This window comes from Ovis canadensis, chromosome 21 (assembly GCF_042477335.2).
Source record: "Ovis canadensis isolate MfBH-ARS-UI-01 breed Bighorn chromosome 21, ARS-UI_OviCan_v2, whole genome shotgun sequence".
Lineage (NCBI taxonomy): Eukaryota > Metazoa > Chordata > Mammalia > Artiodactyla > Bovidae > Ovis > Ovis canadensis.
Window position 1 is genome coordinate 39819807 of NC_091265.1, and position 17437 is coordinate 39837243.

General features: G+C 42.0%; 1 protein-coding gene across 4 annotated transcripts in view; it reads right to left on the reverse strand.

Annotated features, from left to right (window-relative positions):
• NELL1 (neural EGFL like 1) overlaps positions 1-17437 on the reverse strand; it is a 1018153-nt gene that overhangs the window by 735179 nt on the left and 265537 nt on the right. For all 4 annotated transcript variants that reach the window (XM_069565320.1, XM_069565321.1, XM_069565323.1 and 1 more), the window contains exons 10-11: positions 15393-15466; positions 6713-6812 (exon numbers count right to left, since the gene is read on the reverse strand). In XM_069565320.1, coding sequence (XP_069421421.1) covers positions 6713-6812; positions 15393-15466 — 174 coding nt within the window. The remainder of the gene's footprint in view (positions 1-6712; positions 6813-15392; positions 15467-17437) is intronic.

The window sequence follows — 17437 nt, forward strand, 5'->3', positions numbered from 1 at the left end:
GTATCTGCAAGAAGGCAACCAGGTTACCTTTGAAATGATGGATGATCTGAAAACGCACCCCAGATTTCCCCACCCTAACTCAAATCCTAGAAAGCCAGTACCCCTCACAGCACTGCTGCTTGCCCAACCCTGAAAGTCACAGAGAGCAAAGGTCCACTGAGTACAATATATTCCAATGTACCTAGCTGGTATGGAAAGAGCTCCTCCCATGGACTGGCCCTAGAGGAGGTCTAAGGCCCAAAGGTTCTTTATGAGAATCAGATGCCCTAGTGAACTTCACAACCAACATACATGCCACAGAAGCTTGGGCGCTGCAGGGGTGAGGACACTCCTTCAGCTTCTATGAACAGAGGGTTGTGACATCATGGCAGAGGTTGTGACCTGCTAGAGACAGAGCTCTCTGGATTCTCATAGGTTCTTAGAAAGCTCATGGTTTTTGACAGTAGTCACACTTAAGGGTCTTCCAGTCCAAGGCAGCTTGGCCTTAATTTCAAGCCTTCTCTCTGGGGTAATGTGCTTCCTTCCCCAGACTCCTTGGGCCTGGATCCACTGCAGCACTTTTAAGAGAACAGAATTCATGGGCTCCCCGAGACTCTCTCCTCCAAATGCCCTGTATTCCCAGCCTCAGTAGTTGAAAATACAGACCTGGCTTTCCAGTGCCCACCATGGTCCATGGCTGCAGCGATTTTTCTATCAGTAGGCAGAGCACCTGGCCCATCTACAAACTGCCTGCTCCTCTATCTAGGCACTAGCTTACCTTCTCATTACGTGCCTCTTTTCCAAGTCTCTTTTTATCTCCATTACACTGAAATCCTCTAAAACCCATTTCAATTACAAATTCACCTAAGATGAAGACAAAGACTAGACAAAAAGAAAATCATGCACCGCCAAGACTCTTTGGGAGGGTTTAATTGAACGGCATAAAGCCTTAAATAGTACAAATAATCTCAACTAATTTCAGCCCAAGCCAGATGACAAGGCAAGTGAGCATGAATTAAAATTACAGATAAACACGTTGGGAACAGATGCGAAAAGAACTTTTTCTCCAACACTGAAAATCTTCAACGTGCAGCAAAACCCTCCAGAGTCACTGGCAACATTCAAGGTACAATTAGAGCTGATTATGAAAGGAATAAAACCCTGAGTAGTGTGTCAAGAATTCTGGGGTGGGCCAAATCATTGTTGTGTTTTCCTGGAGCGATCCTGAGACTATATGGTTAAGTTGGCATTTTTTTCCCCCGTTAAGTGAGAACACCAGCAATTCACGAGCAATCTTTCTGCTGGGGCTACATCCATGCTTTCATTACTTCTTCCCAGGCAGACGCATAGATGTTATTCCAGTACACACTCCCCCTTCTCCACCCTCGTGGCCTTATACTTAGGTAGATGGACTCCTGCTATGGCCATTACCACAAGGTAATGCTGCTGCTGCTGCTGCTGCTGCTGCTGCTGCTGCTGCTAAGTCACTTCAGTCGTGTCCGACTCTTTGCGACCCCGTGGACTGCAGCCTACCAGGCTCCTCCATCCATGGGATTTGCCAGGCAAGAGTACTGGAGCGGGGTGCCATTGCCTTTTTGGTAATGATGAGGATAAACAAATTTTTTGCTGCTGGCACAAACTGGCCAGAGGCATCAGAGAGAAACTACAGCAGTGATTGGGGCTGTTCTTGGTGGTGCTGCTGGTGACTAAGACCTGGGATCCCAGCAATTGCAAAGTGACTTCCCCCTGCCAACATCCATTACCTTGACTTTTTGTGTGCGTCTCCCTAGTTGTCCTGCAGTTCTGTCCCTAAAAGCCTTCTGACTATACCAGGAGCCCTGTGGATTTAACTACATGTCAGCTGATTACTTCAATTTTTCTTTAAAGGGTAGAAAAATTATTTACAGCATTTGTCATGACCCAAGGTTTGAAGGCAATGGCACCTCACTCAAGTACTCTTGCCTGGAAAATCCCATGGATGGAGGAGCCTGGTGCACTGCAGTCCATGGGGTCGCTGAGTCAGACACGACTTAGCGACTTCACTTTCACGCACTAGAGAAGGAAATGGCAACCCACTCCAGTGCTCTTGCCTGGAGAATCCCAGGGACGGTGGAGCCTGGTGGGCTGCCGTCTATGGGGTCGCACAGAGTCGGACACGACTGAAGCGACTTAGCAGCAGTAGCAAGGTTTGAAGAGGTAAGGTGTCCACGCAACGAGTCCAGATATCAGTTCAGCTGATACAATGAACAATGTAAATCAGCCAGAGTCTGTTATTCTTAACTGGAAGGTCTTAGCTCTGATTTCCCCAAAGAGAAAAACTCCATACGAAACTATAGTCTCCTTGAACAGAAGTAAGGGGATGGGGAGAGCTGTATCATTACACTGTTATACAAAAAAATAGACATGACTCAGTTAAAGAAAAAAAAGCTTCATAATCAAGCCAACAAGTTATGTGTTGAGGAACCAAGTTATAAGTCCACAGAATGAGTCTTAACACTGTTCCACAGATGAAACAAAGCCTTCAGCTGGTGTCAACTACAAACTGGCACTTGCCATCCACCTCTACAAGAACTAAATCCTGCGCTCCTGCTGCTGCTGACCTTCAACCCCCTCTGAAAGGAGTTCAGGGTGGAGAGTAGAAATCAGGCACTCTGTGGCCTGGAAAGAACTGACGGCATAGGTCTCCAGATCATTAGATACTTTCAGGAGTCGATTAATGAGCCCAACTCTGATATCTCCTCATATCTAGAAAAGCACTAAAATCCTTCATGGTGACAACTCTTTCTCATGACTAGCAAACAGCTTCATGAGGCTAGCAGAACCTTCTGGGGAAACATATGTGTTTTACTCCCCCTTCACCAAAATCACATACATAGTGACCTATCCACCCTGCCTCTTTGGAACAGTTTCTCAGCGCTATCTGAGGTGCTATATTCTGGACTGCAGTCCTCACTTTGCCCCAAATAAAACTTAAATTGAAACATTTATGTTGTACATTTTTTAAAGTTGACATTGATACTAAAAATAATTTCATTCAATGTCACTGGCGTGAAAATGACAGGATTATTCTAAATGGTATGGACATATCTTCATCCCTCCCTTTTCTCCTACAATTACAGAAACAATTCATAAAATGTGGTCATTAAAACAAGCATTATTTTTTAAAAGTTGGAGAGCTTTATGGATTTGATTTAATCCGCCAACTGAGGCTGCGGGCAGGAGGGCGGAGGGGGAAGGTCAGAAAGGAAAAGCACCCTCTCTGCCTTCTCAAATTTCAGTCTAAGCCTAATGAAAATAAACCTGGGAGAACTTCAATCCCCAAGCAGGCATGAGAAAGGTTTTGACTCAGACTTCTGAGGAATGTTACTGAGCGGTGATTTCCCTCAGACTAATGACCTGACATTCCTAGTAAGACAGAGAGAGATGATAAATATGCTAATCGAAGGGCCTTCAGTGCAGGTTTTGAAAGAGGGCATAGCCACGTTTGTGTCTGTAATCAATACCATCAGGATAGCAGAAACCACACAGCTGAAATCACACCACACCAATGTGCTCAACCCTTAAATACCAATTTCAGGTCACGGGAGTCCCAGCGCTCTGCTTGCTTGCTACCTGCCAATCAAAAGACTCTTTCAATCCACAAAGGAAATGGAACAGCCCTTCCATATGCAGGATAGAAATGACTTTACATAGAAATTGAGTGTTTCTCACCTTTTCATTACTTTTTGCTTTTGAGAGGGGCAAGGAGGAGGGGGGAGATGAGAACTGAATAACACGCCTTCGAAGAGGCCCACCAGGCTTTCCTTGTCTTGTCAGAATCAAAATTGTCCAGCCACCCCCCGCCACGTCATTTATCTTCCAAGACTCCGCACAGAAACAAGAACACAGGGGAAAAGGTAAAACACAAGCAGAAGTCAAAGGGGAAAAATATTTCCCAGAGTATTTTGAGAGACCCTTAGGCTACTTCCAAGGATGCTCTTGGGAAATAGAAATTAAGAGACAGAGTAAGATTCAAAGACTCTTGAGCTCATCTGGATGAATTTTTGTTCATCATATAAATTTTATATTTTTATGAAAAAGAACACCCCACTGCCCAAATATCATTTTCTGACTGTCTAATGTGCAGAACAAGCCTAAGTATGTGGACAAGTGGATGAAATGTTCTGGGTTCCTCTCTTGTAATGGGAACGGGGGTAATGACAGTAAATGGTGCTGAAAGGGCTTCAGTCAAAAATAATGCTTTTCTTATTCCAGGGTCTGAATTCCGAGATTGGCATAAGTAGAAGAATCCTAAGAGAATCCATATGCCCAAATGGTTTCACTCAACCTGCTCCCCAGAAAAAAGGCCTGCCCACCCTATCTTTTCTGAAGTTCTCTGGTTCCTTTAAAACACAGACTTGTCAAGAGACATAAATAACTCCCTCACTCGCAGATGCAGACACCTCCAAAAAAACATGATCAGCTGCCAAATAAAGGAGCTGATAGTATTCTGGCTGAAAAGGAAGCAGGTGGGAGAAAGAAGAAAATCCTTAATTGTACAAACTGGCTCTAGCTATGACCTCATCTAGGAAGCCCTACTCCTGCCTCCCACTTTCCCTCAAAGCTGAGTCAGCTTTGGGAAAAAGCCATCGAATCGCTAACAACAGGAGCCTTGAATGAGTCAACTTTTCAATGAGATATCTCTCTCAGCATCTTCATTGGTTCAAAAAAAAAGTATCTGCTTTTCTGAGAAGTGTGAGCAAAGCAACGGCACTTGTTCTATTGTAAATCAGGTCAGAGCAATGAAAATCTTCTTGACTTTCTGTGGGATAATCAATAAGCCTGTTCTAATGAAACCATAAATCAGAAAAGGATTTACATAAACTGAGTCCCACCTGGCACCTCAACAAATAGCAAGTGATGGATTTTGCATTAAATTGTAAGAGCTACCTAACAACCCAATCAGTTACCAATAAATGTATCCCTCTGCAATATCCAGTCAATCTTTAGTCTTTCTAAAGCATCTCAGCTGCAAATACACCTGTAGGCAAGAAAGCAGATAAATCAGAGGAGATCCTCTGATGGCACACTTGAAGTCTAACAGCCATTTGTGACTGTCCATGTATTAAGTTTTTCTGGAAATTTTACCAAAAGATAACTCTCTTATGACTAACCACAAAGAGAAATCTCAGTCTCAGCTGAAAACCTGTGATGATCAAACAGATACTTTTATATATCAGAAGGAACTAGAGGAGGGGTCAGCAAATGACGAGCTGCCACCTGTTTCTCAAAATAGAGATTTAATGAAACAGCCACTAAACTGTGTATTTACCTATTGCCTATGTTTCTCTGGTGGCTCAGCGGTAAAGAATCTACCTGCGATGCAGGAGTCACGGGTTAAACCCCTGGGTCAGGAAGATCCCCTAGAAGAGAGCATGGCAGCCCACTCCAGTATTCTTGCCTGGAGAATCCCATGGACAAGGAGCTTGGTGAGCTACAGTCCATGGAGTTGCAAAGAGCTGGACACGACTGAAGCACCTGAGCATGCACATTGCCTATGCTGCTTTGGCAATACAACCGCAGGGATGAGTGGTTGCAATGGAAACCTTCTGACCTCACCAAAAGCTGTGGCCCTTTGCAGAAATGATCTGTCAAGGCTTATGCTAGAGAAAAGATGTAAAAAAGTAAGATATGATATAACCTGAACTAAAATGCTATGCTCCTGGGTTCTTAACTCTAGATACTTCCGAGGTAAATCAAAAAGACTGTAACTCACTGGATATGTGAGAATGTGGAAAAGACTTTGCGGTGGGTAAAAGTTCAAAATAAAAGCTGTTAGTTTAACTGGACTTCTTTTGTAAAATTTGAATACATTTTAGATTCTACTAATCTATTTAATTCTTCCTGGGTGAGACGTTTCAGAGAGGAAGTAATATTTGATTCAGAGGATTTGAAGAAATAAGAATAAATCTGGAAAACAGAAGAATTCCAGCAAGAGGAAAGAAAACCATTTCTGCTCAAGAATTAATTACCAGGTAAGTGCCTTCCCTGGTGGCTCAGATGGTAAAGCGTCTGTCTGCAATGCAGGAGACCCGGGTTTGATCCCTGGGTTGGGAAGACCCCCTGGAGAAGGAAATGGCAGCCCACTCCAGTATTCTTGCCTGGAAAATCCCATGGACGGCAGAGCCTGGTAGGCTATTGTCCATGGGGTTGCAAAGAGTCGGACACGACTGAGCAACTTCACTTCACTTTAAGTGTTACTTAGTTGAAGCCTATTTTCCTTGCAGGAAGTAAAACTGTATATAAATCTATGTGTAAGGATTCAGCATATGTCATCCTCTGGCAGAAAAGGGAATTGGCCAGTGGAAAAAGCTTAAAAGAATGCTTTCCAAACCCACTCATGAAGGAAAATGTAATAATAATGATAATAGTTATTAATATAATAATAGCCATTATTACAGGAAATGTTATCATTATTATAGGAACCATCATTTATTGAATATTTATCATGTGTTAGTCATAATGCTAGCTGCTTATGCATTATCCTAGTTAATCTCCACAACCATCCTATGAAGCACATAGATTATATCCTCCTTTTTCGACTGATAAGACTATAACCAAGGGCAATAAATAGGATAAATACATTTTTGAGTAGCAGAGTTTTGGACCCATGTTATTATTATAATCACACTATTCATTAAAACTTCCCCCCAAACCCACCTCCACCCAAAGCCCCACTGCCAAGCCCTCTTACCTCTGCAGACACTGCAGCACTGATTCTCTGGGAGAATGTGATCCTTTTCTGAGCAGTTCAAAAGAGGGCATGCTTCGGTAATTTTTACTAAAACTCCACCCTGCAAGCCAAATAATCAGGAAACAAAAAAATGTTCATATTTTGAGTTGATGATCCAAACATATAACACTCATTGTTAAAAGCCTGTGGTGATAACAACCTACAATAATTAACAGTACTCGCAGGAATTCTACCATAATGCAAAGTCACAAATTAAATTGATAAGACTCCTGGAAGAGAAGGTAACTTTCCCATTGTATATCAAAATAGCAATTTCAACAAATAAGGTGTTTTTTTTTTCTTTTTCGTTTTAACAAATGGTTGTTGAGTATCTTCTGTGTAGCAGAATGTCACTGACCATGAAGAGCTGACAAATTTTCAACAGTTGACTGTTAGATGGGGGAACCCTAAAGTTGCATTGGCTGATTTCTGTCATATAAACACCCTGACATTATGAACCACTAACACTACATCACTGATTACAAAGTTGGGAGCGCTCATGAGCTTTTATGAGACAGTTTCAAGACTGCACTGGATCACAAGCACTGTGAACCCAAAGATAAAGAAGACATCATCTTTGCCCTTGATAAAAACAAACTAGAAACCATAATAAAATACAGTAAGTCCTAAAAAGAAAAAGTGCTCTAATCAAGGTATGGCAGTGTATCATTTACTCAATATTAAAGGGAATCAACCATGAATATTCATTGCAAGGACTGTAGCTGAAGCTCCAATACTTTGGCCACCCAATACAAAGAATTGACTTGTTGGAAAAGATCCTGATGCTAGGAAAGATGGAAGGCAAAAGGAGAAGGGGGCGACAGAAGATGAGATGGTTAGATAGCATCACCAACTCAATGGACATGAATTTGAGCAAACTCCAGGAGATAGTGAGGGACAGAGGAGCCTGGTGTGCTACAGTCCATGAGGTAGCAAAAGTCAGACACAACTTAGTGACTGAACAAGAACAACAAATACATCATAGGAGAATAATTAATTCTACCAAAGTGGGAAGAAATTATGAAGAAGATGCCACACTTGAAGGAAGTAAATAATGGAATAAGAAAGAAGACAGTTTCCCAGCAGAGGAAACAGACAAGAACCAAAGTATACAGGTACTGAACTGAAAGTGGGTCAGTTAGAGGAACACTAGATTCTCCCTAGAAATACATAAAACCACTTACAAAATTTTCTTTTAAATATTTGGCAAGTGCATCTTGTGACCCTATTTCAACAAAGGTCCTCTTTGTTGACATCACTAGCATCTATATTTAGTTTCACACTGAATATTTAAAATTACTTCAATAATTACTCTAAAAGGCAGGATTTGAGAGTCCCTTATTTAATCTAAAATGTTCAGTTATTTCTTATTCTCCCATTCTTAAAAGGATGGGTAAGTCAACCAAGAAGCAGCTCAAGGAGGGTGGGTCTCATTTAAGGCTGAAAGGTAATTCTCAACACAGATGGGAAGAATACGATGGTGCTGAGCAACCAGAAAGAATGAAGGAGATTCTGAGTTTCTATCTCCAAAAGATGACTGTCATTCCAGTGGCCCCAGAATTCCCTGGTTTGGCAGGAACACCCATTCTAGCAGGCCCATCAATTCTAAAATATGAACATAAACATAACTTTAAATGTCAAATATAATTTCCAAGTACTGATCATATGGATTACTGGCACCATGGTTTCCTCTCCTTTCCCATAAATTTCAGCCCAGCCAGTCCAACCTCTATGACTCTTTCTGGTGTCCTCTGTTCCCTTTCCCTTTTCATTTCTTGATCTGTCCCAAGGCATCTAGATCTCATGTTTTTCTCCCATCTTAAAATTGGCCCTAAGATTCTGAGAATCTATCCTGCTATTCACCCACAGTCCCCATTTCAGCTCTATTCCATTCTCACCCCTCAACGAGGCCACACTGGATCACACCCTGGCCTCAACAGCTAGCACCAGTCTAAGGGCAGTTTGTCTTCAGTTGTACCTCAGTTTCTACAACAGGGAATCAAATCAGTTGTTACAAGCCAACATGTTAATAACCTTGCTATCAGCAGCACTGAGTTGAATGGAAGGGAAAAGACAATGCTTAATTATGCACCATTGTTACCTCTACTTCTATCCCTCAATATTAATATATTTATTCATTATTTACTCTTCCCTGGTGGCTCAATGGTAAAAACACACCTGCCAATGTAGGAGACTAGGTTTGATCCCTGGGTCAGGAAGACTCCCTGGCGGAAGAAATGGCAACCCACTCCAGTATTCTTGCCTGGGAAATCCCATGGACAGAGGAGCCTGGTGGGCTAAAGTCCATGGGGTCACAAAGAGTCGGACATGACTTAGCAACTGAGCATGGATGCACTGCCTCCTTGCACAAACAAGAATGGCAAACTCTGCTAGATCTGTTTAATCAGTTCACTGTGCCCATCCCTCACCTTGGCTCATCTCTCAACACTCAGAGAGTCCCTGAGGGCTCTGGAGCCTCTTTGCAGGGAACCAGAAGTTACGTACAAGTTCCACATCCTCAGCCCCCACAGCCCAAAGCCACTGGAGGCTCTTTACCTCAAAGGGAGACAATGGCTGGGGTAACATTTACACTCCAGAACCCCACCAGAATCAGGGTACCTCTAACCTTTCACCTAAAATTGCACCTTTGATGAGTTTCCTGCCTGCCCTAGCCTGAATCCCCCACACCCTTACTGCTTCCTCCTAGGAGCACTGCCTTAATAAATCTCTTGTTCTTAATCCTGAGCTCAGGGTCTGCTTCTGGCTTAATCTAAACTAAGACAGTAAGATAAATTTCACTCTCGCTGTCAAAAAATTAAACTGTTAAAATAGATTATCTATAGGTGGTGAGATTTTGGAGTGATTTTCTTTTACTTTCTTATACTTCCTTCCTCTAAATTCCAAATTTTATATCTTGAGTATATACTTGCATTTATTTTAGAAAGCAATATTAAAACTGCTACAGAAGGCTTTTTAAAAATAATCACTCATGAAAGGTTCTTTTTTATATATAAAAAGTTGCTTTGACTGCTGATTAAATCAATCAACAATTCCAGTCAACCTTCAATGTATTTAATGAGTAAGATCATAGTTCCAAACATTCAAATAGAGATAAAAACCCTTTGCTTGAATTTGAAAATAATATGCACTGTGACTCTAGTAACATAAGTGCCACCAAATCCATTCAGTTCAGCCACACAATTTGGTACACACCTTTATTTTCATACTCATAAGCATCTGATTAATAAATAAATCATCCTGATTGTAGTAGGTTATTTTATGACCTTTGCAACTCAGCATTGGTGGGGAAATATAATTCATCCATTCTTTCTCATTTAGAGTGACTGTCACCATGTCACTGATCAAATATAAACACTTTCAAGCTCTTTACTAATAACTATGCTTAAACTTGAATTTCTAATAACATACAGAACTCACATCTTTAAGTAAAGAAAAAAAAAAACTGTTACTAGCCTAAAAAGTGCTTCAAGGCAGCAAAACTGCACATAACTGACCGAGATTGCTAGGAGAGTTTATTCATCTTGATTTAAAAAACAACAACAGGGGAAAACAAACAAACACAGTATGTTAACTTCTGAAATCACTCGGTGAAAATCTTTAAAGCAAAACTTAGTTTCTTATCTAACTGGTAGTGCTGAAGCTTTGATATGATCCCAGGAAAATGAAATGCATGGACTGCCAGGCAGCCTTTTGTCAACTAGGGATCTGCATTTAAACCACAGAACACAAGAAATTATTTGAGTAATTATTTGCTCAATTCTCCCAAGGATAGCAGTGACACAGTACCATTTTAGATGTCTAGGAAAGAAGTTAATTCATCACATATAACAGGTACCTTAGGGCATTAGGGCTTAAATCTTGCAAAAGGCTGCCCGAGAAAGACCGGAGGCACTCCCCTCTTAGACCCATCACCCTCTCCCCCTGCTGACAACATCCATTAAATGTGTCCCAAAGCTCTTCTCTGGCCTTTTATAAATGCTACCCTTTATCAAGGGAATCAATGAGCCATAGCCTGACCAATCTGGTATTCTCAAATAGACTGAAAAGTGATCATTCAATCTTTCTAAATCTCCTTTTTTACAATTCAAAAATGAGAATTACTTCCAAGTAAATCTAACACCATCAGGACTAGCAGTAGAGAGGCTAAGAGATGAGGCTGGAGATTCAGACCACACAGGTTGAGAAACCAGCTGGTTCCTTTACTAGCTATGGGACTTTGCTCCCATGTGCCGCAATTTCCTCATCTGTAAAGTGGGAACGACAATGCTACCCACCCCACAGGGTTATTATGAGGTTTTATTAAATAAAGTTTCAAAGGTTGTATACGGTGTTTAGAAAATACTAAGTACTCAGGAGATGTTATGTGTTATTGTCAGTGATGCTTCTCTTTGTCCAAAATTATTTAGTAGATAATGACAGAAAGACAATAAATGAAGAAATCCACGGCTTTTAAATAGAGGATGAATACCTACAGTGTGCCAATAACAATGGTAAGTGCCTATCCAGTACACTGGCACTTAAATCCACACCCGTCTCTTCGAAAGATCTCCAATAGTGTCTGCCCTGAGTCTCTCTGATGATAACAGAGACTGAATCACAATTATGACCTTTGTCAAGATCACTGCTACTTCTGCGTAATATGTGAAAGGGGCTGCTGGCTGTGAGTGACAGCTACAGGCTGGATACTGGGATCATCAGCTGAGTGGGTAAAATTGCTCTAGTCATCCCAGCTTCCCTTGAGGGGTAAGAAAAACGTTAAGGGTTTCATAATCTAAATCATCTTCCCTCCCCTCAATGTGAGGCAATCTACAGAGAATGTGACATATGTCTTCTAGTCAGGAAGGACATGTACGGTCATGTAGAATAAGAAGAGCTCACATGTGTTGAGGGCTTACTTTGTACCAGCCAAGTTCTTCACATGCTTTATCTCATTTAATCCACTCAACACCCCATACGGTAATGTGCCAGCCCCAGGTTGGGGACAACCCACCCATTCCTAGATCTGGAAGCTTCCATGGTTGACTGAGACACCACGGAGCCCTCACTGTCACACTGCCCTTGCCTCTGCTGCAGACTAAGGAGCCCCCACACGGAGCCCACTGTCACAGAAGGACCACAGCTGCATACCCACCAGACTGCCTTGACCCACAGAATCTCTGCCATTCCCAGAGGCAGCAAAGAAAGTGTGAATGGGCATTCCTATACACTAATAATGAGAAAATAGAAAGAGAAATTAAGGAAACAATTCCATTCACCATTACAACGAAATAATAAAATACTTAGGAATATATCTACCTAAAGAAACAAAAGACCTATATATAGAAAACAATAAAACACTGGTGAAAGAAATCAAAGAGGACACTAATAGATGGAGAAATATACTGTGTTCATGGATTGGAAGAATCAATATAGTGAAAATGAGAATACTACCCAAAGCAATCTATAGATTCAAGGCAATCCCTATCAAGCTACCAACAGAATTTTTCACAGAGCTAGAACAACTAATTTCACAATTTGTATGGAAATACAAAAAACCTCAAATAGCCAAAGTAATCTTGAGAAAGAAGAATGGAACTGGAGGAATCAACCTGCCTGACTTCAGGCTCTACTACAAAGCCACAGTCATTAAGACAGTATGGTATTGGCACAAAGACAGAAATATAGATCAATGGAACAAAATAGAAAGCCCAGAGATAAATCCACACACCTATGGACACCTTATCTTTGACAAAGGATGCAAGAATATACAATGGAGAAAAGAATCTCTTTAACAAGTGGTGCTGGGAAAACTGGTCAACCACTTGTATAAGAATGAAACTAGAACACTTTCTAACACCACACACAAAAATAAACTCAAAATGGATTAAAGATCTAAACATAAGACCAGAAACTATAAAAATCCTAGAGGAGAACATAGGCAAAACACTCTCCGACATAAATCACAGCAGGATCCTCTATGACCCACCTCCCAGAATATTGGAAATAAAAGCAAAATTAAACAGATGGGACCTGATTAAAATTAAAAGCTTCTGACCAACAAAGGAAACTATAAGCAAGGTGAAAAGACAGCCTTCGGAATGGGAGAAAATAATAGCAAATGAAGCAATTGACAAAGAATTAATCTCAAAAATATACAAGCAACTCCTGCAGCTCAATTCCAGAAAAATAAACGACCCAATCAAAAAATGGGCCAAAGAACTAAACAGACATTTCCCCAAAGAAGACATACAGATGGCTAACAAACACATGAAAAGGTGCTCAACATCACTCATTTTCAGAGAAATGCAAATCAAAACTGCAGTGAGGTACCATTTCATGCCAGTCAGAATGGCTGCTATCCAAGAGTCTACAAGCAATAAATACTGGAGAGGGTGTGGAGAAAAGGGAACCCTCTTACACTGTTGGTGGGAATGCAAACTAGTACAGCCACTATGGAGAACAGTGTGGAGATTCCTTAAAAAACTGGAAATAGAACTGCCTTATGACCCAGCAAGCCCACTGCTGGGCATACACACCAAGGAAACCAGAATTGAAAGAGACATGTGTACCCCAATGTTCATCGCAGCACTGTTTATAATAGCCAGGACATGGAAGCAACCTAGATGTCCATCAGCAGACGAATGGATAAGAAAGCTGTGATACATATACACAATGGAGTATTACTCAGCCATTAAAAAGAATACATTTGAATCAGTTCTAATGAGGTGGATGAAACTGGAGCCTATTACACAGAGTGAAGTAAGCCAGAAAGAAAAACATCAATACAGTATACTAATGCATATACAGGAAATTTAGAAAGATGGTAACAATAACCCTGTACATGAGACAGCAAAAGAGACACAGATATACAGAACAGTCTTTTGGACTCTGTGGGAGAGGGCGAGGGTGGGATGATTTGAGAATGGCATTGAAACATGTATAATATCATATGTGAAACAAATCGCCAGTCCAGGTTTGATGCATGATACAGGATGCTCGGGGCTGGTGCACTGGGATGACCCAGAGGGATGGTATGCAGAGGGAGGTGGGAGGGGGGTTCAGGATGGAGAACATGTGTACACCCATGGCAGATTCATGCTGATATATGGCAAAACCAATACAATATTGTAAAGTAATTAACCTCCAATTAAAATAAATAAATTTATATTAAAAAACAAAAACAATAAAAGAGAAAGATTTGATATTAACAGCAAAAAAAAAAAAGGAAAACACAATAGGGAAGTTCAAGGGACTTAGCCGCTGAGGCAGAGTCTGGTCCGTGAGAGACAGGACATAGGAAAGAGCCTCTCCCGCACCCCCGGAAGCTCCCCATAAAGAACTAGATTTGAACTCCCAAGAGTTTCTGTGGGTCTCTAAATGCTTCCTTCTCCTCACCCTTTCAAATACATTCCTTTCTTTTTGCCAGCGATGTGACAAAAAGCCAATGAAATGCCGTAAATGTGACAAAACACAAATGAAATGCTTGGAACGCGAGTCTGTTCTGAGACATGTGGTTCCAGCCAGCCTCCCTGAAGATGCCCCACAGAACCAGCCATGCCTCGCTGTGGGGCTGCGGCTGCTCTGGAAGGCACCACCTTGTATCTGCTCCCCTCCCTCGCATCTTTCCCTCTGTCTCTCACTCCCACGATCCAGGACAACATCTCACCCAAGTAACTGCCTGGCTAGCTCCCACCTTCATCCAGCACTGTGCTCAATTAAGACCTCCTCAGAGAGGTCTTCCCAGACCACCTACGCCCACCTCAAAGCTCTCTCTCCCTTTAACCTGCTCTGTATTTTTATAGAATTTGACATCAGAGTTGACCCTTGAACAATGCAGGGGTGAGGGACACCGACCCTTCACACCATCTAAAATTGGCACATAATTTATAGTCAACTCTCTGTATCTGTGTATCCATGGTTCTGCATCCAGGAATTCAATCAAGCACAGATAGTGTACCATCACAGTATTTACTATTGGAAAAAAAATCCATGTATAAGTGGACCTGCACAATTCAAACATGTGTTTTTCAAGGCTCAGCTGTCTTGTATATCTATTTGTTTATATCTTACTGCCTATCTCCCCACCAGACTGCAAATTCTCTACAGACGGGGCTTTGTTTTGTTCACTGTTGTTCACCCAGAATCTAACAGCATGCCGATAAGTAGCACTCGCTCAATGCATGTTTGCTGAATGATTTACTGAATGAGATCTATGGTTCCACAAATCTAACCTCGAGGAGTACATGAGAAGGGGCAGGCAGGAGACAGGCATTTTCTAAGACTGTCTCAGACATTGAGAACTAGAGGTGGCACTATCCACAACTCATATCACAGACTAATTGCCCCAATACCTAATCAAAACCTTTCCCCAGGGCCAGCTGACAAGCTCCCTGACTCATGGTAGCTGCTAGCTCCCTTCCCCTTCTCACTTCCTTCCCTGACCATCTTTCCCAAGACTACGTGATCCACAGCTGACCACAAGCTATCCACACAGTGACAGTGGCTGAGAACTCCCCATCCTGGACTCCAGCCCAATGAGAGTCTTTCCCCACCTTGGGCCAATATGCTCCATTTCAGAACCCTACCTAAAGCTCACATCTCCTTCCCAACAAGTAATGGGAACTGTAAGATTGAAACTTACTCTGCATTCCTGACAGCTCTTGCTTAAAATCCGCTGGCCTTCTGCAAGGACTTTTCCTCCATAGATACATTTTGCTGTAATAAAACAGAAAAGCAGGTTAGATAGTCATACTATGTAACAAAATGACCTCCAAGGCACTGTCTAACTCCAGCATATTCCATAGAACATAAATACTCTAAGCAACACAAATCTCTGTGCATGTCTAGAGTAAGACATGGAAATAGTATGGGAATAACTGCTGAATCCCCTATCAGACTGTCATCTTGATTATGTTTTCCATGAGTCCTTCACACCAAGATTATACAACCATTTCCTTGTTGCGGTGGCTGAAGGACTAGAGAATGAGTTGTTGAGGTCGGAGTTAAAACAAGGAAGAAGTGGTTGTCATCACCATGGAGTACAAAAGCAGTAGCTTTGATTCAGCTACTCCAGCCATAAAATGAATGAATGGGTGAAAAGGAACTCACATACATTCCATTCATCAGGACCTCAGTCTCAATGCAGAAAAACGCAGTTTCCCCCTTTGTAATCATACAAAGCACATGTCTCCAGCTTATCTGTTCCCAAGAAGCTCAGAAAAGTAAGAAACACAAGCCAGCACAATGCTATATCAATGCACGACAGAGACTGCCTTTGGAAAAGTGAGTTTAACAGGCTAATAGGGAAGGAAGGGAGGAGAGATGGGTCTTGGAAAAAAGTTAACAGAGAAGCATAAATGCTGACCCACTTTTGAACAACTGCAGAATATGTTTAATTTGATATGATTCTAATGTGTCTCTGTCAAATTCTCCAGTCACATCAATAGGAAGAAGGAAGCAACATCCTTGTGTTGTAGCAAGTGCTACTTACCAGCAGGCTGTTAGATTCTGGGTGAACAATACTCCCTCCCCTGTACAATGAGGATCCTTCCAGCCCTACTCCTCAGGAGAAGAAAAACTGAAGACGAGCACTCTAAGAGATCTCCACCACTAATTCAGTCTTATCAATACCACCCCATCTCTCAGAGCCTCCATTTCTGTATCTGTTAAAAACAGGTAAATTCAATTTGGTAGTTCCTTAGTTCTACCATCTTCAGACTCACAGAATGCTCAGGTACATAGGGACCTTAGCAAACAACTCATGCAACTCCTTCTTTTTAGCCACAGGAAGAGGAAAGCTCAGAAACATTGCTTTACTTGACATCATGATCCCACAGCAGATACTGTGGTAGGCAGCCCAGATCACCCTCCACAGTCAAAGGTCACATTCCTGAAACTGTCATGATTGGTGATGACCAACAGCTCTCAGCTGAACAGTGATTGCACGTGCCCTTGCGTCGAGGCCCCTTCCCAGGGCAGCCCACATCCAATAGGTGCTTGATGAAGATATTGCAAAGTTGGAAGGTCTTCCAGCTCCAGAACTTCTTGAGGAATGACTGAGGCATTTTTGTTGTAACTGCATTGCAGTTCAACCTCTCCTGCCCAATTCTGTCTCTTTCACTATCTCACTCCCACCCTAGACTTGATCTTGAACTTCCTAATAAAGTACAAGTGCATCTCCATTTCAGAGTCTGTTTCCTCTAAGGACTTGCCCTGCAACAACACAAACCTGACTCAAATCTGTGCCTCTTTAATATCTGCTTTCAGTGAATGGCACTAGTATCCATCCCAGCCCCCCATCCACACGCCACCACCCAAGGTCCTTCAAACTTCTCTTTCCTCAACCCCATGTCCAATCCGTATTCAAATCCCAGCCATGCCTCCTCTTCAAGTTTCTCAAGTCAACCAACTTCTCTCCATTCCCATCACCTGCCCCCAGCTTTCATTTTCACTCAAGCCATCCCTCCTCTTTAGTCGAGTAGAAAACTTCCTAACTTGTCTCCCATGTTCTGGTCTAATCTTACCCAGTTCTTCCCCATACAACCGACAGACATATTTTAAGTACAAATAGGAGGCTCTGCTTCAAAATGATTATGAGTTGCTCACGCTCTCAGAATTTAATTCAAATTCCTGAAGTCAGCATGCAAGGCCATCCCTGCAGCTCCTCCTTATCCCTTAGGTTTCACC